We start from the raw sequence: 24,720 nt of genomic DNA, 5'->3' as shown, positions 1-24,720 counted from the left end.
GGGAGTGTCAGGAGTCAATGTGGGAGTGTCAATGGTCAGTGCGGGAGTGTCAATGGTCAGTGAGGAGTGTCAGGGGACAGTGCAGGAGTGACCGTGGTCAGTGCGGGAGTGTCAGTGGTCAGTGCGGAGTGTCAATGGTTAATGTGGGAGTGTCAGTAGTCAGTGCGGGAGTGTCAATGGTTAATGTGGGAGTGTCAGTGGTCGGTGTGGAAGTGTCAGGAGTCAGTGTGGGTGTGTCAGTGATCAGTGCAGGAGTGTCATCGGTCATCGCGGAGTGTCAGTGGTCGGTGTGGAAGTGTCAGTGGTCAGTGTGGAGTTTCAGTGGAAGGCACGGGAGTTTTAGTGGTCAGTGCGAGAGTGTCAGTGGTCAATGTGGGAGTGTCAGTGGTCAGTGTGGGAGTGACAGTGGTCAGTGTGGGAGTGACAGTGGTCAGTGTGGGAGTGGCAGGAGTCAGTGCTGGAGTTTCAGTGGTCAGTGCTGGAGTGTCAGTGGTCAGTGTGGAAGTGTCAGTGGTGAGTGCAGGAGTGTCAGGGGACAGTGCGGGAGAGTCAGTGATCAGTGCAGGAGTGTCATTGGTCAGTGCGGGAGTGTCACTGGTCAGTGTGGGTGTGTCAGTGGTCAGTGTGGGTGAGTCAGTGGTCAGTACGGGAGTGTCATTGGTCATGGCGGAGTGTCAGTGGTCAGTGTGGGAGTGTCAGTGGTCAGTGCTGGAATTTCAGTGTTCAGTGCGTAGTATCAGTGGTCAGTGTCGGAGTGTCAGTGGTCAGTGCAAGAGTTTCAGTAGTCAGCGCAAGGGTGTCAGTGTTAAGTGTCGGAGTGTCAGTGGTCAGTGCAGGAGTTTCAGTAGTCAGCACAAGGGTGGCAGTGTTAAGTGTCGGAGTGTCAGGGGACAGTGCAGGACTGTCAGTGGTCAGTGCGGGAGAGTCAGTGGTCAGTGCGGAGTGTCAGTGGACAGTGCAGGAGTGTCAGGGGACAGTGTAGGAGTGTCAATGATCAGTGCAGGAGTGTCAGTGGTCAGTGTGGCAGTGTCACTGGTCAGTATGGGTGAGTCAGTGGTCAGTATGGGAGTGTCATTGGTCATGGCGGAGTGTCAGTGGTCAGTGCAGAGTGTCAGGGGACAGTGCAGGAGTGTCAGTGGTCAGTGCGGAGTGTCAGTAGTCAGTGTTGGAGTGTCAGTGGTCAGTGTAAGAGTGTCAGTGGTCAGTGCAGAGTGTCAGTGGTCAGCGCCCGAATTTCAGTGGTCAGTGCGGAGTGTCAGTGTTCAGTGTGGGAGTGTCAGTGGTCAGTGCGGAGTGTCAATGGTTAATGTGGGAGTGTCAGTAGTCAGTGCGGGAGTGTCAATGGTTAATGTGGGAGTGTCAGTGGTCAGTGTGGAAGTGTCAGGAGTCAGTGTGGGTGTGTCAGTGATCAGTGCAGAAGTGTCATTGGTCATCGCGGAGTGTCAGTGTGGGAGTGTCAGTGGTCAGTGCGGAGTGTCAGTAGTCAGTGTGGGAGTGTCAGTGGTCAGTGTAAGAGTGTCAGTGGTCAGTGCGGAGTGTCAATGGTTAATGTGGGAGTGTCAGTAGTCAGTGCGGGAGTGTCAATGGTTAATGTGGGAGTGTCAGTGGTCGGTGTGGAAGTGTCAGGAGTCAGTGTGGGTGTGTCAGTGATCAGTGCAGGAGTGTCATCGGTCATCGCGGAGTGTCAGTGGTCGGTGTGGAAGTGTCAGTGGTCAGTGTGGAGTTTCAGTGGAAGGCACGGGAGTTTTAGTGGTCAGTGCGAGAGTGTCAGTGGTCAATGTGGGAGTGTCAGTGGTCAGTGTGGGAGTGACAGTGGTCAGTGTGGGAGTGACAGTGGTCAGTGTGGGAGTGGCAGGAGTCAGTGCTGGAGTTTCAGTGGTCAGTGCTGGAGTGTCAGTGGTCAGTGTGGAAGTGTCAGTGGTGAGTGCAGGAGTGTCAGGGGACAGTGCGGGAGAGTCAGTGATCAGTGCAGGAGTGTCATTGGTCAGTGCGGGAGTGTCACTGGTCAGTGTGGGTGTGTCAGTGGTCAGTGTGGGTGAGTCAGTGGTCAGTACGGGAGTGTCATTGGTCATGGCGGAGTGTCAGTGGTCAGTGTGGGAGTGTCAGTGGTCAGTGCTGGAATTTCAGTGTTCAGTGCGTAGTAACAGCGGTCAGTGTCGGAGTGTCAGTGGTCAGTGCAAGAGTTTCAGTAGTCAGCGCAAGGGTGTCAGTGTTAAGTGTCGGAGTGTCAGTGGTCAGTGCAGGAGTTTCAGTAGTCAGCACAAGGGTGGCAGTGTTAAGTGTCGGAGTGTCAGGGGACAGTGCAGGACTGTCAGTGGTCAGTGCGGGAGAGTCAGTGGTCAGTGCGGAGTGTCAGTGGACAGTGCAGGAGTGTCAGGGGACAGTGCAGGAGTGTCAATGATCAGTACAGGAGTGTCAGTGGTCAGTGTGGCAGTGTCACTGGTCAGTATGGGTGAGTCAGTGGTCAGTATGGGAGTGTCATTGGTCATGGCGGAGTGTCAGGGGACAGTGCAGGAGTGTCAGGGGACAGTGCAGGAGTGTCAGGGGACAGTGCAGGAGTGTCAGTGGTCAGTGTGGCAGTGTCAGTGGTCAGTGTGGCAGTGTCACTGGTCAGTATGGGTGAGTCAGTGGTCAGTATGGGAGTGTCATTGGTCATGGCGGAGTGTCAGTGGTCAGTGCAGAGTGTCAGGGGACAGTGCAGGAATTTCAGTGGTCAGTGCGGAGTATCAGTGGTCAGTGTTGGAGTGTCAGTGGTCAGTGTAAGAGTGTCAGTGGTCAGCGCCCGAATTTCAGTGGTCAGTGCGGAGTGTCAGTGTTCAGTGTGGGAGTGTCAGTGGTCAGTGCGGGAGTGTCAGTGGTCAGTGCGGAGTGTCAATGGTTAATGTGGGAGTGTCAGTAGTCAGTGCGGGAGTGTCAATGGTTAATGTGGGAGTGTCAGTGGTCAGTGTGGAAGTGTCAGGAGTCAGTGTGGGTGTGTCAGTGATCAGTGCAGAAGTGTCATTGGTCATCGCGGAGTGTCAGTGTGGGAGTGTCAGTGGTCAGTGTGGTGTGTCAGTAGTCAGTGTTGGAGTGTCAGTGGTCAGTGTAAGAGTGTCAGTGGTCAGTGCAGAGTGTCAGTGGTCAGTGCAGAGTGTCAGTGGTCAGCGCCCGAATTTCAGTGGTCAGTGCGGAGTGTCAGTGTTCAGTGTGGGAGTGTCAGTGGTCAGTGCGGGAGTGTCAGTGGTCAGTGCGGAGTGTCAATGGTTAATGTGGGAGTGTCAATAGTCAGTGCGGGAGTGTCAATGGTTAATGTGGGAGTGTCAGTGGTCAGTGTGGAAGTGTCAGGAGTCAGTGCAGGAGTGTCATTGGTCATCGCGGAGTGTCAGTGTTCAGTGTGGGAGTGTCAGTGGTCAGTGCGGGAGTGTCAGTGGTCAGTGCGGGAGTGTCAGTGGTCAGTGTGGGAGTGTCAGTGGTCAGTGCGGGAGTGTCAGTGGTCAGCACAAGGGTTTCAGTAGTCAGTGTTAAGTGTCGGAGTGTCAGGGGACAGTGCAGGAGAGTCAGTGGTCAGTGCGGGAGTGTCAGTGGTCAGTGCGGGAGTGTCAGTGGTCAGTGTGGGAGTGTCATTGGTCATCGCGGAGTGTCAGTGGTCATTGCGGAGTGTCAGGCCACAGTGCAGGAGTGTCAGTGGTAAATGCGGAGTGTCAGGGGACAGTGCAGGAGTGTCAGTGGTCAGTGCAGAGTGTCAGTTGTCAGTGCTGAGTGCCAGTGGTCAGTGCAGGAGTGACAGTGGTCAGTGTAGGAGTGTCAGTGGTCAGTGTAGGAGTGACAGTGGTCAGTTTGGAAGTGTCAGTGGTTAGTGCGGAGTTTCAGTGGTCAGTGCAGGAGTGTCAGTGGTCAGTGTCAGAGTGTCAGTGGTCAGTGCCAGAGTGTCACTGGTCAGTGCGGAGTGTCAGGGGACAGTGCAGGAGTGTCAGTGGTCAGTGCGGAGTGTCAGTGGACACTGCGGGAGTGTCAGTGGTCAGTGTCAGAGTGTCAGAGTGTCAGTGGTCAGTGCGAAGTGTCAGTGGTCAGTGCTGGAATTTCAGTGGTCAGTGCAGGAGTGTCAGGAGTCAGTGCAGGAGTGTCAGGAGTCAATGTGGGAGTGTCAATTGTCAGTGCGGGAGTGTCAATGGTCAGTGCGGAGTGTCAGTGGTTAATGGGAGTATCAGGGGACAGTGCAGGAGTGACCGTGGTCAGTGCGGGAGTGTCAGTGGTCAGTGCGGAGTGTCAATGGTTAATGTGGGAGTGTCAGTAGTCAGTGCGGGAGTGTCAATGGTTAATGTGGGAGTGTCAGTGGTCAGTGTGGAAGTGTCAGGAGTCAGTGTGGGTGTGTCAGTGATCAGTGCAGGAGTGTCATTGGTCATCGCGGAGTGTCAGTGGTCGGTGTGGAAGTTCAGTGGAAGGCACGGGAGTTTTCGTGGTCAGTGCGAGAGTGTCAGGAGTCAGCGTGAGACTATCAGTGGTCAGTGCTGAAGTGTCAGTGGTCAATGTGGGAGTGTCAGTGGTCAATGTGGGAGTGTCAGTGGTCAATGTGGGAGTGTCAGTGGTCAGTGTGGGAGTGTCAGTGGTCAGTGTGGGAGTGTCAGTGGTCAGTGTGGGAGTGTCAGTGGTCAGTGTGGGAGTGTCAGGAGTCAGTGTGGGAGTGGCAGGAGTCAGTGTGGGAGTGGCAGGAGTCAGTGTGGGAGTGGCAGGAGTCAGTGCTGGAGTGTCAGTGGTCAGTGCGGGAGTGTCAGTGGTGAGTGCAGGAGTGTCAGGGGACAGTGCGGGAGAGTCAGTGATCAGTGCAGGAGTGTCATTGGTCAGTGTGGGAGTGTCACTGGTCAGTGTGGGTGTGTCAGTAGTCAGTGTGGGTGAGTCAGTGGTCAGTACGGGAGTGTCATTGGTCATGGCGGAGTGTCAGTGTTCAGTGCGGGAGTGTCAGTGGTCAGTGTGGGAGTGTCAGTGGTCAGTGCTGGAATTTCAGTGTTCAGTGCGTAGTATCAGTAGTCAGTGTCGGAGTGTCAGTGGTCAGTGCAAGAGTTTCAGTAGTCAGGCAAGGGTGTCAGTGTTAAGTGTCGGAGTGTCAGTGGTCAGTGCAGGAGTTTCAGTAGTCAGCACAAGGGTGGCAGTGTTAAGTGTCGGAGTGTCAGGGGACAGTGCAGGACTGTCAGTGGTCAGTGCGGGAGAGTCAGTGGTCAGTGCGGAGTGTCAGTGGTCAGTGCTGGAATTTCAGTGGTCAGTGCTGGAATTTCAGTGGTTAGTGCAGGAGTGTCAGGAGTCAGTGCAGGAGTGTCAGGAGTCAATGTGGGAGTGTCAATGGTCAGTGCGAGAGTGTCAGTGGTCAGTGGAAGAGTGTCAGTGGTCAGTGCGGAGTGTCAGTGGTCAGTGCTGGAATTTCAGTGTTCAATGCGTAGTATCAGTGGTCAGTGTCAGAGTGTCAGTGGTCAGTGCAGGAGTTTCAGTAGTCAGCACAAGGGTGGCAGTGTTAAGTGTCGGAGTGTCAGGGGACAGTGCAGGACTGTCAGTGGTCAGTGCGGGAGAGTCAGTGGTCAGTGCAGGAGTGTCAGGGGACAGTGCAGGAGTGTCAGGGGACAGTGCAGGAGTGTCAGGGGACAGTGTGGCAGTGTCAGGGGACAGTGTGGCAGTGTCAGGGGACAGTGTGGCAGTGTCACTGGTCAGTGTGGATGAGACAGTGGTCAGTTTGTAGTGTCATTGGTCATGGCGGAGTGTCTGTGGTCAGTGCAGAGTGTCAGTAGTCAGTGCGGAGTGTCAGTAGTCAGTGTTGGAGTGTCAGTGGTCATTGGAAGAGGGTCAGTGGTCAGTGCAGAGTGTCAGTGGTCAGTGCCCGAATTTCAGTGGTCAGTGCGGAGTGTCAGTGTTCAGTGTGGGAGTGTCAGTGGTCAGTGCAGGAGTGTCAGTGGTCAGTGCGGGAGTGTCAGTGGTCAGTGCGGAATTTCAGTGTTCAGTGCGGAGTATCAGTGGTCATTGTCGGAGTGTCAGTGGTCAGTGCAGGAGTTTCAGTAGTCAGCGCAAGGGTGTCAGTGTTAAGTGTCGGAGTGTCAGGGGACAGTGCAGGAGAGTCAGTGGTCAGTGCGGGAGTGTCAGTGGTCAGTGTGGGAGTGTCATTGGTCATTGCGGAGTGTCAGTGGTCAGTGCAGAGTGTCAAGGGACAGTGCAGGAGTGTCAGTGGTAAGTGCGGAGTGTCAGGGGACAGTGCAGGAGTGTCAGTGGTCAGTGCAGAGTGTCAGTGGTCAGTGCTGAGTGCCAGTGGTCAGTGCAGGAGTGACAGTGGTCAGTGCAGGAGTGACAGTGGTCAGTGTAGGAGTGACAGTGGTCAGTGTAGGAGTGACAGTGGTCAGTGTGGAACGGTCAGGGGACAGTGTGGTGTGTCAGTGCTCAGTGTGGGAGTCTCAATGGTCAGTGTGGGAGTGTCAGTGGTTAGTGTGGGCATGTCAGGAGACAGTGCAGGAGTGTCAGTGGTTAGTGCGGAGTGCCAGCGGTCAGTAAGAGTGTCAGTGGTCAGTGCAGGAGTGTCAGTGGTCAGTGTGGGCATGTCAGGAGACAGTGCAGGAGTGTCAGTGGTTAGTGCAGAGTGTCAGTGGTCAGTGAGGGAGTGTCAGTGGTGAGTGCAGGAGTGTCAGTGGTTAGTATGGGAGTGTCAGGGGACACTGCAGAAGTGTCAGTGGTAAATGTGGGATTGTCAGTGGTCAGTGTGGAAGTGCCACTGGTCAGTGTGGGTCTGTCACTGGTCAGTGTGGATGTGTCAGTGGTCAGTGTGGGAGTGTCAGTGGTATTCGCGGTGTGTCAGTTGTCAGTGCTGAGTGTCAGGGGACAGTTCAGGAGTGTCAGTGGTCAGTGCGGGAGTGTCAGTGGTCAGTGCGGGAGTGTCAGCGGTCAGTGCGGGAGTGTCAGAGTGTCAGTGGTCAGTGCGGAGTGTCAGTGGTCAGTGCTGGTATTTCAGTGGTCAGTGCTGGAATTTCAGTGGTCAGTGCAGGAGTGTCAGGAGTCAATGTGGGTGTGTCAATGGTCAATGCAGGAGTGTCAGTGGTCAGTGCGGAGTGTCAATGGTTAGTGGGAGAGTCAGGGGGCAGGGAGGAGTGTCAATGGTCAGTGTCAGAGTGTCAGAGGTCAGTGCGGAGTGTCAGTGTTCAGTGCAGGAGTGTCAGTGGTCAGTGTCAGAGTATCAGTGGTCAGTGCCAGAGTGTCACTGGTCAGTGCGGAGTGTCAGGGGACAGTGCAGGAGTGTCAGTGGTCAGTGCGGAGTGTCAGTGGACACTGCGGGAGTGTCAGTGGTCAGTGTCAGAGTGAGAGAGTGTCAGTGGTCAGTGCGAAGTGTCAGTGGTCAGTGCTGGAATTTCAGTGGTCAGTGCTGGAATTTCAGTGGTCAGTGCAGGAGTGTCAGGTGTCAGTGCAGGAGTGTCAGGAGTAGTTGCAGGAGTGTCAGGAGTCAATGTGGGAGTGTCAATGGTCAGTGCGGAGTGTCAGTGGACACTGCGGGAGTGTCAATGGTCAGTGCGGGAGTGTCAATGGTCAGTGCGGAGTGTCAGTGGTTAGTGGGAGTGTCATGGGACCGTGCAGGAGTGACCGTGGTCAGTGCGGGAGTGTCAGTGGTCAGTGCTGGAGTGTCAATGGTTAATGTGGGAGTGTCAGTGGTCGGTGTGGAAGTGTCAGGAGTCAGTGTGGGTGTGTCAGTGATCAGTGCAGGAGTGTCATTGGTCATCGCGGAGTGTCAGTGGTCGGTGTGGAAGTGTCAGTGGTCAGTGTGGAGTTTCAGTGGAAGGCACGGGAGTTTTAGTGGTCAGTGCGAGAGTGTCAGGAGTCAGCGTGAGACTATCAGTGGTCAGTGCTGAAGTGTCAGTGGTCAATGTGGGAGTGTCAGTGGTCAGTGTGGGAGTGACAGTGGTCAGTGTGGGAGTGACAGTGGTCAGTGTGGGAGTGGCAGGAGTCAGTGTGGGAGTGGCAGGAGTCAGTGCTGGAGTTTCAGTGGTCAGTGCTGGAGTGTCAGTGGTCAGTGTGGAAGTGTCAGTGGTGAGTGCAGGAGTGTCAGGGGACAGTGCGGGAGAGTCAGTGATCAGTGCAGGAGTGTCATTGGTCAGTGCGGGAGTGTCACTGGTCAGTGTGGGTGTGTCAGTGGTCAGTGTGGGTGAGTCAGTGGTCAGTACGGGAGTGTCATTGGTCATGGCGGAGTGTCAGTGGTCAGTGTGGGAGTGTCAGTGGTCAGTGCTGGAATTTCAGTGTTCAGTGCGTAGTATCAGTGGTCAGTGTCGGGGTGTCAGTGTTAAGTGTCGGAGTGTCAGTGGTCAGTGCAGGAGTTTCAGTAGTCAGCACAAGGGTGGCAGTGTTAAGTGTCGGAGTGTCAGGGGACAGTGCAGGACTGTCAGTGGTCAGTGCGGGAGAGTCAGTGGTCAGTGCGGAGTGTCAGTGGACAGTGCAGGAGTGTCAGGGGACAGTGCAGGAGTGTCAATGATCAGTGCAGGAGTGTTAGTCGTCAGTGTGGCAGTGTCACTGGTCAGTGTGGGTGAGTCAGTGGTCAGTATGGGAGTGTCATTGGTCATGGCGGAGTGTCAGTGGTCAGTGCAGGAGTGTCAGTGGTTAGTGCGGAGTGTCAGTGGTCAGTGTAAGAGTGTCAGTGGTCAGTGTAAGAGTGTCAGTGGTCAGTGTAAGAGTGTCAGTGGTCAGCGCCCGAATTTCAGTGGTCAGTGTGGGAGTGTCAGTGTTCAGTGCGGGAGTGTCAGTGTTCAGTGCGGGAGTGTCAGTGTTCAGTGCGGGAGTGTCAGTGTTCAGTGCGGAATTTCAGTGTTCAGTGCGGAGTATCAGTGGTCAGTGTCGGAATGTCAGTGGTCAGTGCAGGAGTTTCAGTAGTCAGCGCAAGGGTGTCTGTGTTAAGTGTCGGAGTGTCAGGAGACAGTGCAGGAGAGTCAGTGGTCAGTGCGGGAGAGTCAGTGGTCAGTGTGGGAGTGTCATTGGTCATCGCGGAGTGTCAGTGGTCAGTGCGGAGTTTCAGGGGACAGTGCAGGAGTGTCAGTGGTAAGTGCGGAGTGTCAGGGGACAGTGCAGGAGTGTCAGTGGTCAGTGCAGAGTGTCAGTTGTCAGTGCTAGGTGCCAGTGGTCAGTGCAGGAGTGACAGTGGTCAGTGTAGGAGTGTCAGTGGTCAGTGTAGGAGTGTCAGTGGTCAGCGTGGAAGTGTCAGGGGACAGTGTGGTGTGTCAGTGCTCAGTGTGGGAGTCTCAATGGTCAGTGTGGGAGTGTCAGTGGTTAGTGTGGGCATGTCAGGAGACAGTGCAGGAGTGTCAGTGGTTAGTGCGGAGTGTCAGTGGTCAGTAAGAGTGTCAGTGGTCAGTGCAGGAGTGTCAGTGGTCAGTGTGGGCATGTCAGGAGACAGTGCAGGAGTGTCAGTGGTTAGTGCGGAGTGTCAGTGGTCAGTGAGGGTGTGTCAGTGGTGAGTGCAGGAGTGTCAGTGGTTAGCGATGGAGTGTCAGGGGACAGTGCAGAAGTGTCAGTGGTAAATGTGGGAGGGTCAGTGGTCAGTGTGGAAGTCCCACTGGTCAGTGTGGGTGTGTCACTGGTCAGTGTGGATGTGTCAGTGGTCAGTGTGGGAGTGTCAGTGGTATTCGCGGTGTGTCAGTTGTCAGTGCGGAGTGTCAGGGGACAGTTCAGGAGTGTCAGTGGTCGGTGCGGGAGTGTCAGTGGTCAGTGCGGGAGTGTCAGTGGTCAGTGCGGGAGTGTCAGAGTGTCAGTGGTCAGTGCGGAGTGTCAGTGGTCAGTGCTGGAATTTCAGTGGTCAGTGCTGGAATTTCAGTGGTCAGTGCAGGAGTCAGTGCAGGAGTGTCAGGAGTCAATGTGGGAGTGTCAATGGTCAATGCAGGAGTGTCAGTGGTCAGTGCGGAGTGTCAGTGGTCAGTGCGGGAGTGTCGGGGGCAGGGCGGGAGTGTCAGTGGTCAGTGCGGAGTGTCAATGGTCAGTCTCAGAGTGTCAGTGGTCAGCGCGGAGTGTCAGTGTTCAGTGCAGCAGTGTCAGTGGTCAGTGTCAGAGTGTCAGTGGTCAGTGCCAGAGTGTCACTGGTCAGTGCGGAGTGTAAGGGGTTAGTGCAGGAGTGTCAGTGGTCAGTGCGGAGTGTCAGTGGACACTGCGGGAGTGTCAGTGGTCAGTGTGGGAGTGTCAGTGGTGAGTGCAGGAGTGTCAGGGGACAGTGCGGGAGAGTCAGTGATCAGTGCAGGAGTGTCATTGGTCAGTGCGGGAGTGTCACTGGTCAGTGTGGGTGTGTCAGTGGTCAGTGTGGGTGAGTCAGTGGTCAGTACGGGAGTGTCATTGGTCATGGCGGAGTGTCAGTGGTCAGTGTGGGAGTGTCAGTGGTCAGTGCTGGAATTTCAGTGTTCAGTGCGTAGTATCAGTGGTCAGTGTCGGAGTGTCAGTGGTCAGTGCAAGAGTTTCAGTAGTCAGCGCAAGGGTGTCAGTGTTAAGTGTCGGAGTGTCAGTGGTCAGTGCAGGAGTTTCAGTAGTCAGCACAAGGGTGTCAGTGTTAAGTGTCGGAGTGTCAGGGGACAGTGCAGGACTGTCAGTGGTCAGTGCGGGAGAGTCAGTGGTCAGTGCGGAGTGTCAGTGGACAGTGCAGGAGTGTCAGGGGACAGTGCAGGAGTGTCAGGGGACAGTGCAGGAGTGTCAATGATCAGTGCAGGAGTGTTAGTCGTCAGTGTGGCAGTGTCACTGGTCAGTGTGGGTGAGTCAGTGGTCAGTATGGGAGTGTCATTGGTCATGGCGGAGTGTCAGTGGTCAGTGCAGAGTGTCAGGGGACAGTGCAGGAGTGTCAGTGGTTAGTGTGGAGTGTCAGTGGTCAGTGTAAGAGTGTCAGTGGTCAGTGCAGAGTGTCAGTGGTCAGCGCCCGAATTTCAGTGGTCAGTGCGGAGTGTCAGTGTTCAGTGTGGGAGTGTCAGTGTTCAGTGTGGGAGTGTCAGTGTTCAGTGTGGGAGTGTCAGTGTTCAGTGCGGGAGTGTCAGTGGTCAGTGCGGGAGTGTCAGTGGTCAGTGCGGAATTTCAGTGTTCAGTGCGGAGTATCAGTGGTCAGTGTCGGAATGTCAGTGGTCAGTGCAGGAGTTTCAGTAGTCAGCGCAAGGGTGTCAGTGTTAAGTGTCGGAGTGTCAGGAGACAGTGCAGGAGAGTCAGTGGTCAGTGCGGGAGAGTCAGTGGTCAGTGTGGGAGTGTCATTGGTCATCGCGGAGTGTCAGTGGTCAGTGCGGAGTTTCAGGGGACAGTGCAGGAGTGTCAGTGGTAAGTGCGGAGTGTCAGTGGTAAGTGCGGAGTGTCAGGGGACAGTGCAGGAGTGTCAGTGGTCAGTGCAGAGTGTCAGTTGTCAGTGCTAAGTGCCAGTGGTCAGTGCAGGAGTGACAGTGGTCAGTGTAGGAGTGTCAGTGGTCAGTGTAGGAGTGTCAGTGGTCAGCGTGGAAGTGTCAGGGGACAGTGTGGTGTGTCAGTGCTCAGTGTGGGAGTCTCAATGGTCAGTGTGGGAGTGTCAGTGGTTAGTGTGGGCATGTCAGGAGACAGTGCAGGAGTGTCAGTGGTTAGTGCGGAGTGTCAGTGGTCAGTAAGAGTGTCAGTGGTCAGTGCAGGAGTGTCAGTGGTCAGTGTGGGCATGTCAGGAGACAGTGCAGGAGTGTCAGTGGTTAGTGCGGAGTGTCAGTGGTCAGTGAGGGTGTGTCAGTGGTGAGTGCAGGAGTGTCAGTGGTTAGCGATGGAGTGTCAGGGGACAGTGCAGAAGTGTCAGTGGTAAATGTGGGAGGGTCAGTGGTCAGTGTGGAAGTCCCACTGGTCAGTGTGGGTGTGTCACTGGTCAGTGTGGATGTGTCAGTGGTCAGTGTGGGAGTGTCAGTGGTATTCGCGGTGTGTCAGTTGTCAGTGCGGAGTGTCAGGGGACAGTTCAGGAGTGTCAGTGGTCGGTGCGGGAGTGTCAGTGGTCAGTGCGGGAGTGTCAGTGGTCAGTGCGGGAGTGTCAGTGGTCAGTGCGGGAGTGTCAGAGTGTCAGTGGTCAGTGCGGAGTGTCAGTGGTCAGTGCTGGAATTTCAGTGGTCAGTGCTGGAATTTCAGTGGTCAGTGCAGGAGTCAGTGCAGGAGTGTCAGGAGTCAATGTGGGAGTGTCAATGGTCAATGCAGGAGTGTCAGTGGTCAGTGCGGAGTGTCAGTGTCAGTGCGGGAGTGTCGGGGGCAGGGCGGGAGTGTCAGTGGTCAGTGCGGAGTGTCAATGGTCAGTCTCAGAGTGTCAGTGGTCAGCGCGGAGTGTCAGTGTTCAGTGCAGCAGTGTCAGTGGTCAGTGTCAGAGTGTCAGTGGTCAGTGCCAGAGTGTCACTGGTCAGTGCGGAGTGTAAGGGGTTAGTGCAGGAGTGTCAGTGGTCAGTGCGGAGTGTCAGTGGACACTGCGGGAGTGTCAGTGGTCAGTGTGGGAGTGTCAGTGGTGAGTGCAGGAGTGTCAGGGGACAGTGCGGGAGAGTCAGTGATCAGTGCAGGAGTGTCATTGGTCAGTGCGGGAGTGTCACTGGTCAGTGTGGGTGTGTCAGTGGTCAGTGTGGGTGAGTCAGTGGTCAGTACGGGAGTGTCATTGGTCATGGCGGAGTGTCAGTGGTCAGTGTGGGAGTGTCAGTGGTCAGTGCTGGAATTTCAGTGTTCAGTGCGTAGTATCAGTGGTCAGTGTCGGAGTGTCAGTGGTCAGTGCAAGAGTTTCAGTAGTCAGCGCAAGGGTGTCAGTGTTAAGTGTCGGAGTGTCAGTGGTCAGTGCAGGAGTTTCAGTAGTCAGCACAAGGGTGTCAGTGTTAAGTGTCGGAGTGTCAGGGGACAGTGCAGGACTGTCAGTGGTCAGTGCGGGAGAGTCAGTGGTCAGTGCGGAGTGTCAGTGGACAGTGCAGGAGTGTCAGGGGACAGTGCAGGAGTGTCAGGGGACAGTGCAGGAGTGTCAATGATCAGTGCAGGAGTGTTAGTCGTCAGTGTGGCAGTGTCACTGGTCAGTGTGGGTGAGTCAGTGGTCAGTATGTGAGTGTCATTGGTCATGGCGGAGTGTCAGTGGTCAGTGCAGAGTGTCAGGGGACAGTGCAGGAGTGTCAGTGGTTAGTGTGGAGTGTCAGTGGTCAGTGTAAGAGTGTCAGTGGTCAGTGCAGAGTGTCAGTGGTCAGCGCCCGAATTTCAGTGGTCAGTGCGGAGTGTCAGTGTTCAGTGTGGGAGTGTCAGTGTTCAGTGTGGGAGTGTCAGTGTTCAGTGCGGGAGTGTCAGTGGTCAGTGCGGGAGTGTCAGTGGTCAGTGCGGAATTTCAGTGTTCAGTGCGGAGTATCAGTGGTCAGTGTCGGAATGTCAGTGGTCAGTGCAGGAGTTTCAGTAGTCAGCGCAAGGGTGTCAGTGTTAAGTGTCGGAGTGTCAGGAGACAGTGCAGGAGAGTCAGTGGTCAGTGCGGGAGAGTCAGTGGTCAGTGTGGGAGTGTCATTGGTCATCGCGGAGTGTCAGTGGTCAGTGCGGAGTTTCAGGGGACAGTGCAGGAGTGTCAGTGGTAAGTGCGGAGTGTCAGGGGACAGTGCAGGAGTGTCAGTGGTCAGTGCAGAGTGTCAGTTGTCAGTGCTAAGTGCCAGTGGTCAGTGCAGGAGTGACAGTGGTCAGTGTAGGAGTGTCAGTGGTCAGTGTAGGAGTGTCAGTGGTCAGCGTGGAAGTGTCAGGGGACAGTGTGGTGTGTCAGTGCTCAGTGTGGGAGTCTCAATGGTCAGTGTGGGAGTGTCAGTGGTTAGTGTGGGCATGTCAGGAGACAGTGCAGGAGTGTCAGTGGTTAGTGCGGAGTGTCAGTGGTCAGTAAGAGTGTCAGTGGTCAGTGCAGGAGTGTCAGTGGTCAGTGTGGGCATGTCAGGAGACAGTGCAGGAGTGTCAGTGGTTAGTGCGGAGTGTCAGTGGTCAGTGAGGGTGTGTCAGTGGTGAGTGCAGGAGTGTCAGTGGTTAGCGATGGAGTGTCAGGGGACAGTGCAGAAGTGTCAGTGGTAAATGTGGGAGGGTCAGTGGTCAGTGTGGAAGTCCCACTGGTCAGTGTGGGTGTGTCACTGGTCAGTGTGGATGTGTCAGTGGTCAGTGTGGGAGTGTCAGTGGTATTCGCGGTGTGTCAGTTGTCAGTGCGGAGTGTCAGGGGACAGTTCAGGAGTGTCAGTGGTCGGTGCGGGAGTGTCAGTGGTCAGTGCGGGAGTGTCAGTGGTCAGTGCGGGAGTGTCAGTGGTCAGTGCGGGAGTGTCAGAGTGTCAGTGGTCAGTGCGGAGTGTCAGTGGTCAGTGCTGGAATTTCAGTGGTCAGTGCTGGAATTTCAGTGGTCAGTGCAGGAGTCAGTGCAGGAGTGTCAGGAGTCAATGTGGGAGTGTCAATGGTCAATGCAGGAGTGTCAGTGGTCAGTGCGGAGTGTCAGTGGTCAGTGCGGGAGTGTCGGGGGCAGGGCGGGAGTGTCAGTGGTCAGTGCGGAGTGTCAATGGTCAGTCTCAGAGTGTCAGTGGTCAGCGCGGAGTGTCAGTGTTCAGTGCAGCAGTGTCAGTGGTCAGTGTCAGAGTGTCAGTGGTCAGTGCCAGAGTGTCACTGGTCAGTGCGGAGTGTAAGGGGTTAGTGCAGGAGTGTCAGTGGTCAGTGCGGAGTGTCAGTGGACACTGCGGGAGTGTCAGTGGTCAGTGTCAGAGTGTCAGTGGTCAGTGCGAAGTGTCAGTGGTCAGTGCTGGAATTTCAGTGGTCAGTGTAGGAGTGTCAGGAGTCAGTGCAGGAGTGTCAGGAGTCACTGTGGGAGTGTCAATGGTCAGTGCGGGAGTGTCAATGGTCAGTGCGGAGTGTCAGTGGTTAGTGGGAGTGTCAGGGGACAGTGCAGGAGTGACCGTGGTCAGTGCGGGAGTGTCAGTGGTCAGTGCGGGAGTGTCAATGGTTAATGTGGGAGTGTCAGTGGTCGGTGTGGAAGTGTCAGGAGTCAGTGTGGGTGTGTCAGTGATCAGTGCAGGAGTGTCATTGGTCATCGCGGAGTGTCAGTGGTCGGTGTGGAAGTGTCAGTGGTCAGTGTGGAGTTTCAGTGGAAGGCACGGGAGTTTTAGTGGTCAGTGCGAGAGTGTCAGGAGTCAGCGTGAGACTATCAGTGGTCAGTGCTGAAGTGTCAGTGGTCAATGTGGGAGTGTCAGTGGTCAGTGTGGGAGTGACAGTGGTCAGTGTGGGAGTGTCAGTGGTCAGTGTGGGAGTGGCAGGAGTCAGTGTGGGAGTGGCAGGAGTCAGTGTGGGAGTGTCAGTGGTCAGTGGTCAATGTGGGATAGTAATTGGTTAGTGCCGAGTGTCAGTGGTCAGTGCGGGAGTGACAGTGGTTAGTGTGGGCATGTCAGGAGACAGTGCAGGAGTGTCAGTGGTTAGTGCGGAGTGTCAGTGGTCAGTGAGGGAGTGTCAGTGGTCGGTGCAGGAGTGTCAGTGGTCAGCGTGGAAGTGTCAGTGGTGAGTGCAGGAGTGTCAGTGGTTAGCGTGGGAGTGTCAGGGACAGTGCAGGAGTGTCAGTGGTAAATGCGGGGGTGTCAGTGGTCAGTGTGGAAGTGTCACTGGTCAGTGCGGGTGTGTCACTGGTCAGTGTGGATATGTCAGTGGTCAGTGTGGGAGTGTCATTGGTATTTGCGGAGTGTCAGTGGTCAGTACGGAGTGTCAGGGGACAGTCAGGAGTGTCAGGGGACAGTCAGGAGTGTCAGGGGACAGGTCAGGAGTGTCAGTGGTCGATGCGGGAGTGTCAGTGGTCAGTGCAGGAGTGTCAGGAGTCAGTGCGGAGTGTCAGGAGTCAGTGCGGAGTGTCAGTGGTCAGTGTGGGTGAGTCAGTGGTCAGTATGGGAGTGTCAGTGGTCAGTGCGGAGTGTCAGTGGTCAGTGCAGAGTGTCAGGGGACTGTGCAGGAGTGTCAGTAGTTTCAGTGGTAAGTGCAAGAGAATTAGTGGTAAGTGTAGGAGTGACAGTGGTCAGTGCAGGAGTGACAGTGGTCAGTGTAGGAGTGACAGTGGTCAGTGTAGGAGTGACAGTGGTCAGTGTGGAAGTTTCAGGGGACAGTGTGGAGTGTCAGTGTTCAGTGTGGGAGTCTCAATGGTCAGTGTGGGACTGTCAGTGGTTAGCGTGGGCATGTCAGGAGTCAGTGCAGGAGTGTCAGTGCTCAGTGAGGGAGAGTCAGTTGTGAGTGCAGGAGTGTCAGTGGTTAGCGTGGGAGTGTCAGGGGACAGTGCGGGAGAGTCAGTGATCAGTGCAGGAGTGTCAGTGGTCAGTGCAGAGTGTCAGGGGACTGTGCAGGAGTGTCAGTGGTCAGTGCGGAGTGTCAGTAGTCAGTGTTGGAGTGTCAGTGGTCAGTGTAAGAGTGTCAGTGGTCAGTGCAGACTGTCAGTGGTCAGCGCTGGAATTTCAATGGTCAGTGCGGAGTGTCAGTGTTCAGTGGTCAGTGCGGAGTTTCAGTGGAAGGCGCGGGAGTTTTAGTGGTCAGTGCGAGAGTGTCAGGAGTCAGCGTGGCAGTGTCAGTGGTCAGTGCTGGAGTTTCAGTCATCAGTGCTGGAGTTTCAGTCGTCAGTGCTGGAGTGTCAGTGGTCAATGTGCGATAGTAATTGGTTAGTGCAGGAGTGTCAGTGGTCAGTGCAGGAGTGTCAGTGGTCAGTGTGGGAGTGTCAGTGGTCAGTGCTGGAGTGTCATTGGTCATCGCGGAGTGTCAGTGGTCGGTGTGGAAGTGTCAGTGGTCAGTGCAGAGTTTCAGTTGAAGGCGCGGGAGTTTTAGTGGTCAGTGCGAGAGTGTCAGGAGTCAGCGTGAGACTATCAGTGGTCAGTGCGGGAGTGTCAGTGGTCAGTGCAGGAGTGACTGGGGACAGTGTGGTGTGTCAGTGGTCAGTGTGGGAGTGCCTGGCGACAGTGTGGAGTGTCAGTGGTCAGTGCAGGAGTGTCAGTGGTCAGTGCGGAATGTCAGTGGTCAGTGCGGAAATGTCAGTGGTCCGTGCAGGAGTGTCAGTGGTCAGTGCGGGAGTGTCAGTGGTCAGTGCAGGAATTTCAGTGTTCAGTGCGGAGTATCAGTGGTCAGTGCAGAGTGTCAGGGGACAGTGCAGGAGTGTCAGTGGTCAGTGCGGAGTGTCAGTGGTCAGTGCAGGAGTGTCAGTGGTCAGTGTCAGAGTGTCAGTGGTCAGTGCAAGAGTGTCAGTGGTCAGTGCTGGAATTTCAAGGTCAGTGCTGGAATTTCAGTGGTCAGTGCAGGAGTGTCAGGAATCGGTGCAGGAGTGTCAAGAGTCAATGTGGGAGTGTCAATGGTCAATGCAGGTGTGTCAGTGGTCAGTGCGGAGTGTCAGTGGTTAGTGGGAGTGTCTTTATGGGAGGCCAGTCAGAACCAAGCCACTCGGCAACTCAGCTCAACTCAGAAGACAGGGATGAAGAATGGAAGAGCAATAGTTACAGGGGATTCCACAGTCAGAGGATCATCAGGATTTACACGGACAATAAAGGTGATTCCAGGATGTTGTGTTGCCTCCCTGTTGCCAAACTCAATGACAGCAGGCAGCAGTTGTAGGCCATCCTCAGTGACAGGGAGGTCAGTCATGGTCCACAATGATACTAAGGACAAAGGTAGGAAGAGGGACAAGGTCCTGAAGCAGATTACAGGGAGTTCATCAGAAATTTGCAATGCAGGACCTCAACAGCCGTAATCTCAGGATTACTCCCAATGCCACGTGCGAACTAAACATCAGAACAGGAGGACAGACTAATTGGACACATTACTGGAGAGAGGGAACCGATTCCTGACACATAGGGAGCAGTTCTAGGGCAGGTCAGACCTGTACAACTGAGTGGGTTACACTTTAACACACTAGCACTGATATGCTCACAGGGAGCTTTACTCGTGCTGTTGGGCTGAGGTTTAAACTAACTCATCAGAAGGTTTTGGACAATGTAGGGGAATCCAATCTGAAAGGATGTAATGTTAGTAAAGGGAAGTTGAAAAGATCCTGGAAGACTAGAAACCAGGAGAACCACGGCCTGGCATGAAGTGTATTTCAAAAGTGGAATGATATTGGAAGGACAAAGTTTCGGGCACTCTACCTGCATTCACATCAAAGCTGATAATCTAAAGACATAAACAAAAACAAGTGGGTCTGATCGAATTGCCATTATAGAAACTTGGTTGCAAAGTAACTGGAATTAGGAATTGAGTATTCAACATTTAGGATGACTAAACAAGAAGGAAAAGTTGTGCTGATAATTAGGGATGGCATCAGTACATTATTAAAGGAAGATCGCGGATTGGAAGAAGATTGTGTGAAATCTGCGTGCATTGGACTAAGGAATAGGAAGGGAGTAGCAGCCATTGATTGCAGCAATTTATAGGCCACCAATTAAGTATGGCAGTGTAGGGCATGGCATTAATCAGGAGATATGAGAAGTACATAACTTGAGCATTTACAATGTGTGACAATAGTACAGTGGTTCCCCCTCTCCATATCTACAGGGGATACGTTCCTAGACCTACTGTGGATAGGAGGAAACCCAATCATTTTGATGGGAAGTTTCCCTGCCTGGCAGCCCCCTGGTTCTAGTAGGTTCCCTTTTACCTATTCCAGCCACGGTAAAACGTGGATAACTAAAATCACGGAAAACGATTCCACGGATACACGATCGCCCTGTCCATACTTCTGCTGGGTGACTGAACTCAGTACTGAAGCTATGGAGGACAAGGGTTCCAAAACTGCTTCTCTCCAGCAGCGAGTTGATGAGCCAACTCAAAGTTGTGCTCATTTTAGATTTAGTATTTTGTAATGAGAAAGGATAAATTAATGAACTTGGTGTAAAAGGACTTGTAGTGACGAACAATCACAATATTACATTATATCTGAAAAGGAGGCAGTTCATTCCGGTGGATTGGGAGCTGTTGTATGTTTGATCTGACTTCAACATTTGCATTAATGTTGGAGTTTGTAGGCTGTACTCACCCAGATGGTTATCAGAGAATACTGCAAAAGAGAGAAAAATAGAGACTGAGTGACTGAGGAAGAGGCCTCCAGAGAAAATAACAAAAACATCAAGGCCTGTTTCTCCTGATTCAGAGGACAGGAGAACAGGGTACTGAGCAGAGGGGTACTGGCTGGGGAGGTGAGAAAGGGAGCAGGGGGGGAAGGATACAGAAGAGAGGGATAGAGGAAGAGGAATGTGTTCCAGACAATTAAAGTAGCAGGGAAAGGGAAGAGGAGGAACAGTGAGCTGGAAAGAGAGAGAGAAGGAGAGAGGGAGACAGACTGAGAGAGACAGAGAGAGACTGAGCGAGGTGGGGAGAGAGACTGAGTGAAGGGGTTGGGGGAGCTGAGAGAGACAGACTGAGCCAGAAGCAGACAGACAGAGAGACAGGCAGAGAAAGAGAGACTGATGGACAAATAGAGTGCGGTAGAGAGAGACAGACAAACAGAGGTAGAGATAGAGGGAGATAAAGAAACAGAGATAACGAAAGAGTCAGAGAGTGCAAGAGAGACAGAGTCAGGAGTGAGATAGACCAAAACAGTTACAGACTAACAGAGAGAGACAGACAGGCAGAGAAAGAAAGAGAGAGGGAGGGATGGAGAGGAAGAGGGGGGACAAAGATAGAGATAGATATGGAACAACAGAGACAAAGAAAGAAAATGAGAGAGGCAGACAGAGACAGAAGGAGTGAGATAAAGACAGAGAGATAGATGGGGGGTAAGAGTGAAAAAGAGACAGAGAGTGAGTGAATGAAATAGAGAAACAATGAGAGGGATGGAGTCAGTGAGAAAGAAAAGTGACACATGATTAGATTACTTATAGTGTGGAAATAGGCCCTTCGGCCCAACAAGTCCACACCAAGCTGTCGAAGCGCAACCCACCCAGACCCATTCCCCTACATTTACCCCTTCACCTAACACTACGGGCAATTTAACATGGCCAATTTACCTAACCTGCACATTTTTGGATTGTGGGAGAAAACCAGAGCACCCGGAGGAAACCCATGCAGACACGGGGAGAATGTGCAAACTCCACACAGAGAGTAGCCTGAGACGGGAATTGAACCCAGGTCTCTGGCACTGTGAGGCGGCAGTGCTAACCACTGTGTCACCCATAAATGGTGAGAGAGAAAGAAAGAGACGGAGATGGAGAGAGGGAGAGATAGACAGAATGAAAAAGAGAGATACAGAGAGAACAACAGATTCAGTAAGACAAAGAGACAGAGGGAGAGATGTAAAAAGAGAGAGAGAGAGATTGCAAAAGACCAAGACAGAATGAGAGACCGTCAGAGGGAATGAGAAACAGAGAGATAAAGAGACAGCTACAGAGAGAAAGAAAGAGTGTGACAGAGAAAGAAACCAAGAGATACAGACATAGACAGGGACAGACAGACACACAGAGAGATAGAGGCACACGCGGGGTAACATATAGACATAAACTGAGACAGAGATGATATGTAAGAGTGAGAGAGAGGGAGAGAGGTACTGGGACAGTAGATGAGGGGCTGGGTGAGGTGAGAAGACTGTCAGATTGAGCAGTTGGGCTACACTGAGAAATCTCACCTTTTCCTGAACAGCCATGAAATTCTCATTTAGTGTCACAATTCTGAACTTCACTGAAAGACAGAAAGGCACAGTAAGATCCCAAACACTGAGACCAGCACTGGGATGTTCTCAACATCCAGTAATTTCACAGTGAACTTCAATCCACTGGGATCTGTACTCAAGCCCAGTCCCTTAACAATGCAGCCAATTGTAAGACAGGAACAAGAGAAAGCTATTCAGCCCCTCTTGAGTCTGATCTATACAAACATGAAGATGTCATTCAGCCCCATACTGCACAGTTTTAGGTAGAGACCATTCAGCCCCTTTTTGATTCTGTTATATAAGAACAAAATGTGGCCATTCAGCCCACTTGAGGCTGTTAGGCAGGAAAAGGGAGCCATTCAGCAACTTTCAAACCTGATGCACAGGAAAAAGAGACCATTTTGCCCTGCTTGAGACTGCTGCCTAGGAACAAGAGGAGACCAGACAGACTGTTGAGCAATTCTTCTATTAATTTAGATCTTATTTGTAAATTACTTCCTCCTTTCACCCTGGTTCCACACAGAGTCATAGAGTCACACAGAACAGGAAAAGGCCCTTCAGCCCAACTCGTCCTTGCTGACCAGGTTTCCTAAATTGAACTAATCCCATTTTCCTGCATATGGTCCATATCCCACTGAACCTTTCCTATCCATGTACCTATCTTGTAATTGTTGTAATTGTACTCACCTCTATCACTTCCTTTGGCAGCTCATTCCATATATGTACCACCCTCTGTGTGGAAAAGTCATCCCTCAGGCCCCTTTTGAATCTTTCCCCTCTCACTTTAAACCTATGCCGTTCACCTTGACTATGCCCCTCATGATTTTATAAACCTCTTTGAGGTCACCCCTCAGCTTTCAAAACTTGAGGGAAAAACATCCCAGCCATTCCAGTCTCTCCTTGTAAGTCAAACATTTAATCTCAGTAGCATCTTCATAAATCTTTTCCACACCCTTTCTAGTTTAATAGCATCCTTCCTATAGCAGGGTGACCAGAATTGTGTGCAGTACTCCAAATGTGGCCTTACCAATGTATTGTATAGCCACAACATGACGTCCCAAGTTCTGTACTCAATGATCTGACTGACAAAGGCAAGCATGGCAAATGCCTTCTTCACCACCCTGTCTACCTGGATTAATACCTTTTAAAAATCTGAAATATCCTCACTCAAATTTGAAATTGACCAATTCAACTTGCCAAGTCAGCGTGCCCAATGAGTCACCCCAGCCCCTTCCCATGCACACACAAGGGTCAACAATTTCTCTAGGGAGAGTTTTGCAAATGAACCTGGCCTTGACGGTGTGCATCTGTCATTACTCCTAACTAGCCTTGCTCTCTCGCAAAGCATTTACACAAGTGCAAGTATTTGGGCTAGGTCACACTAGCTGAGGTCACTTCAAAACTGATGAAATGTATAATGCTGCTATTTCAAATGGATTTCAAAATGAATCAGAAAAGTCCTGGGTCAGCATTTTATTGGCCCCTTGTTGCCCTTGAGAAGACAACTGTGAGCTGTCATTTTGAACTGCTGGAGTCCACATGTTGTGGGCGGCACGGTGGCACAGTGGTTAGCACTGCTGCCTCACAGCGCCGGAGACCCGGGTTCAATTCCCGCCTCAGGCGACTGACTGTGTGGAGTTTGCACATTCTCCCAGTGTCTGCGTGGGTTTCCTCCGGGTGCTCCGGTTTCCTCCCACAGTCCAAAGATGTGCCGGCCAGGTGAATTGGCCATGTAAATTGCCCGTAGTGTTAGGTAAGGGGTAGATGTAGATGTAGGGGTATGGGTGGGTTACGCTTCGGCGGGGCGGTGTGGACTTGTTGGGCCGAAGGGCCTGTTTCCACACTGTAAGTAATCTAATCTAATCTAATCTAAATGTTGTAGGCTGACCCACAATGCAGTTTGGAGGAAATTCCAGAATTTTGACCCAGCGATTCTGATGGAACGGTGATATATTTCCAAGTCAGGATGGTGGGTGGCTCAGAGGGGAACATGCAGGGGATGGTGTCCCCATGTACCTGCTGCCCTTGTCCTTCGATGGAAGTAGTCATGGGTTTAGATAATGCTACATTAGGATCTTCCTTGAATTCCTGCAGTGCATCTTGTAGGTAGTACACACTGCTGCTACTGAGCATCTGTGGTGGAGGAGTGAATGTTTGTGGATTTGAGGCCAATCAAGTGGGCCCCTTTCTCCTGGATGGTGTCAAGCTGCTTGAGTGTTGTTGGAGCTGTACCCATCCAGGCAAGTGGGGAGTATTTCATCACACTCCTGACTTGTGCCTCATTGAAGATAAGCAAGTTTTGGGGAGTTAGGTGACTTACTCATTGCAGAATTGCCAGCCTCTGACCTGTTCTTGTGACTACTATATTTATATAACTACCCTGGTTCAGTTTCTGATGTATGTAACCCCACAGGATATTGGGGTATTCAGTGAAACCACTGAATGTTAATTGGTGATGCTTACATTCTCTCTTCTTGGAGGTGCTCACTGGCTGGCATTTGAGGGGCACAGTTGTGTGGGATTCAGTGATAGTGATGTCCAGTGCTGAGACAATGAGATCCTCTTTGCTTGGATGAAATGACTATGGTGTGGAACCACTCCTGGTGACAACTTGCCGTTGAGATTGCAAACTGGTTTCTTTCCAGAGACAAGACCCTCCCCTCCTCCTGAACTTTCCTGTCACACAAATTCAACACTCACCTGTTTGCCCAGCTTTGTAAACAGGCTTGTCTGTCTGTACAAATGTCCGTGGCTCATATCTTGCCAAAACAACATTCTTGCTGTCCTCTGAGGTCAGGTTTGGCCCTGATCGATGGACTGTAACCTTGATCAGTGGTGGACAGTCGAAAGCAAATTCCGTGTCTGCAACCTGCTCAAACAAATGCGCTACATGTCAGACCAATATCGGAGCTCACGAACTGGAGGCTCAGCCCCTCCTCGAGACTGCTGGACAGTATCAGGAGAAGGACATTCAGCCCCTCAAGTGCAGGGAAAGGAAGAGCCAGTCATGTGACCAAGAGGAATGCAAAGCAGGAAAGGCCATTCTGCCACCTTACATTCTCCACCATTTCACGAGATTATGGCTGTGTGTGCGTGTGTGTGTGTGTGTGTGTACACGCAGGCAGGCATGTGTGTAAAAGCAGAGAATTCGGGAAGTCCACATACCCTTTGTGTGAGGAAATGTTAGCTCTTGTCACACATGACCAACTTGGGTTCACATTCTGAGAACGAACCACCTGGGGCCAGACACTCCCAGCTCTGGTGCTGCAAGAAATCACTTTCCTCCATTTACAAGGTCCAATTATCCAACCATTCAGCTCCATCTCCACAGAATCAGTGTGCAGTGATTCACATCAAGACATACCACAGCCAAGTGAGATGAATATCACCATCCCAGGGTGCAGAATATCTTACATGGTTATCAATTGAAGACGCACTTCCCAATGCACCAAGAACTTCACCAAATGGCTCAACTGTCTTCAGATTCATTAAAACCATCGGTCACTGTCCAGCTGCTGTCCTGTGTCAGTGCGAAGACTGGGATCAGTGATAGGCTGCTGTCCTGTGTCAGTGTGAAGACTGGGGTCAGAGACAGGCTGCTGTCCTGTGTCAGTGTGAAGACTGGGGTCAGAGACAGGCTGCTGTCCTGGTTCAGTGTGCACACTGGGATCAGTGACAGGCTGCTGTCCTGTGTCAGTGTGCACACTGGGATCAGAGACAGGCTGCTGTCCTGGTTCAGTGTGAAGACTGGGGTCAGAGACAGGCTGCTGTCCTGTGTCAGTGTGATTCTGGGATCAGAGACAGGCTGCTGTCCTGGTTCAGTGTGAAGACTGGGGTCAGAGACAGGCTGCTGTCCTGTGTCAGTGTGATTCTGGGATCAGAGACAGGCTGCTGTCCTGGTTCAGTGTGAAGACTGGGGTCAGAGACAGGCTGCTGTCCTGTGTCAGTGTGCACACTGGGATCAGAGACAGGCTGCTGTCCTGGTTCAGTGTGAAGACTGGGATCAGTGTCAGGCTGCTGTCCTGTGTCAGTGTGATTCTGGGATCAGAGACAGGCTGCTGTCCTGCACCAGTGTGAAGACTGGGATCAGAGACAGGCTGCTGTCCTGTGTTAGTGTGATTCTGGGATCAGAGACAGGCTGCTATCCTGTGTTAGTGTGATTCTGG

The 24,720-nt window shown here is 52.8% G+C and overlaps 1 protein-coding gene across 3 annotated transcripts in view; it reads right to left on the bottom strand.

The window, feature by feature from the left end:
• Positions 1-24,720, bottom strand: part of LOC140458802 (pregnancy zone protein-like) — a 363,432-nt gene that overhangs the window by 295,907 nt on the left and 42,805 nt on the right. For all 3 annotated transcript variants that reach the window (XM_072553442.1, XM_072553443.1, XM_072553444.1), the window contains exons 3-5: positions 23,255-23,423; positions 20,531-20,583; positions 18,947-18,967 (exon numbers count right to left, since the gene is read on the bottom strand). In XM_072553442.1, the coding sequence (XP_072409543.1) occupies positions 18,947-18,967; positions 20,531-20,583; positions 23,255-23,423 (243 nt within the window). The remainder of the gene's footprint in view (positions 1-18,946; positions 18,968-20,530; positions 20,584-23,254; positions 23,424-24,720) is intronic.

The sequence above is a fragment of the Chiloscyllium punctatum genome, chromosome 34, assembly GCF_047496795.1.
Source record: "Chiloscyllium punctatum isolate Juve2018m chromosome 34, sChiPun1.3, whole genome shotgun sequence".
NCBI classification, from domain to species: domain Eukaryota; kingdom Metazoa; phylum Chordata; class Chondrichthyes; order Orectolobiformes; family Hemiscylliidae; genus Chiloscyllium; species Chiloscyllium punctatum.
Note: the sequence above shows the minus strand (reverse complement) of the source record. Positions and strands in the feature narration are given on the sequence as shown.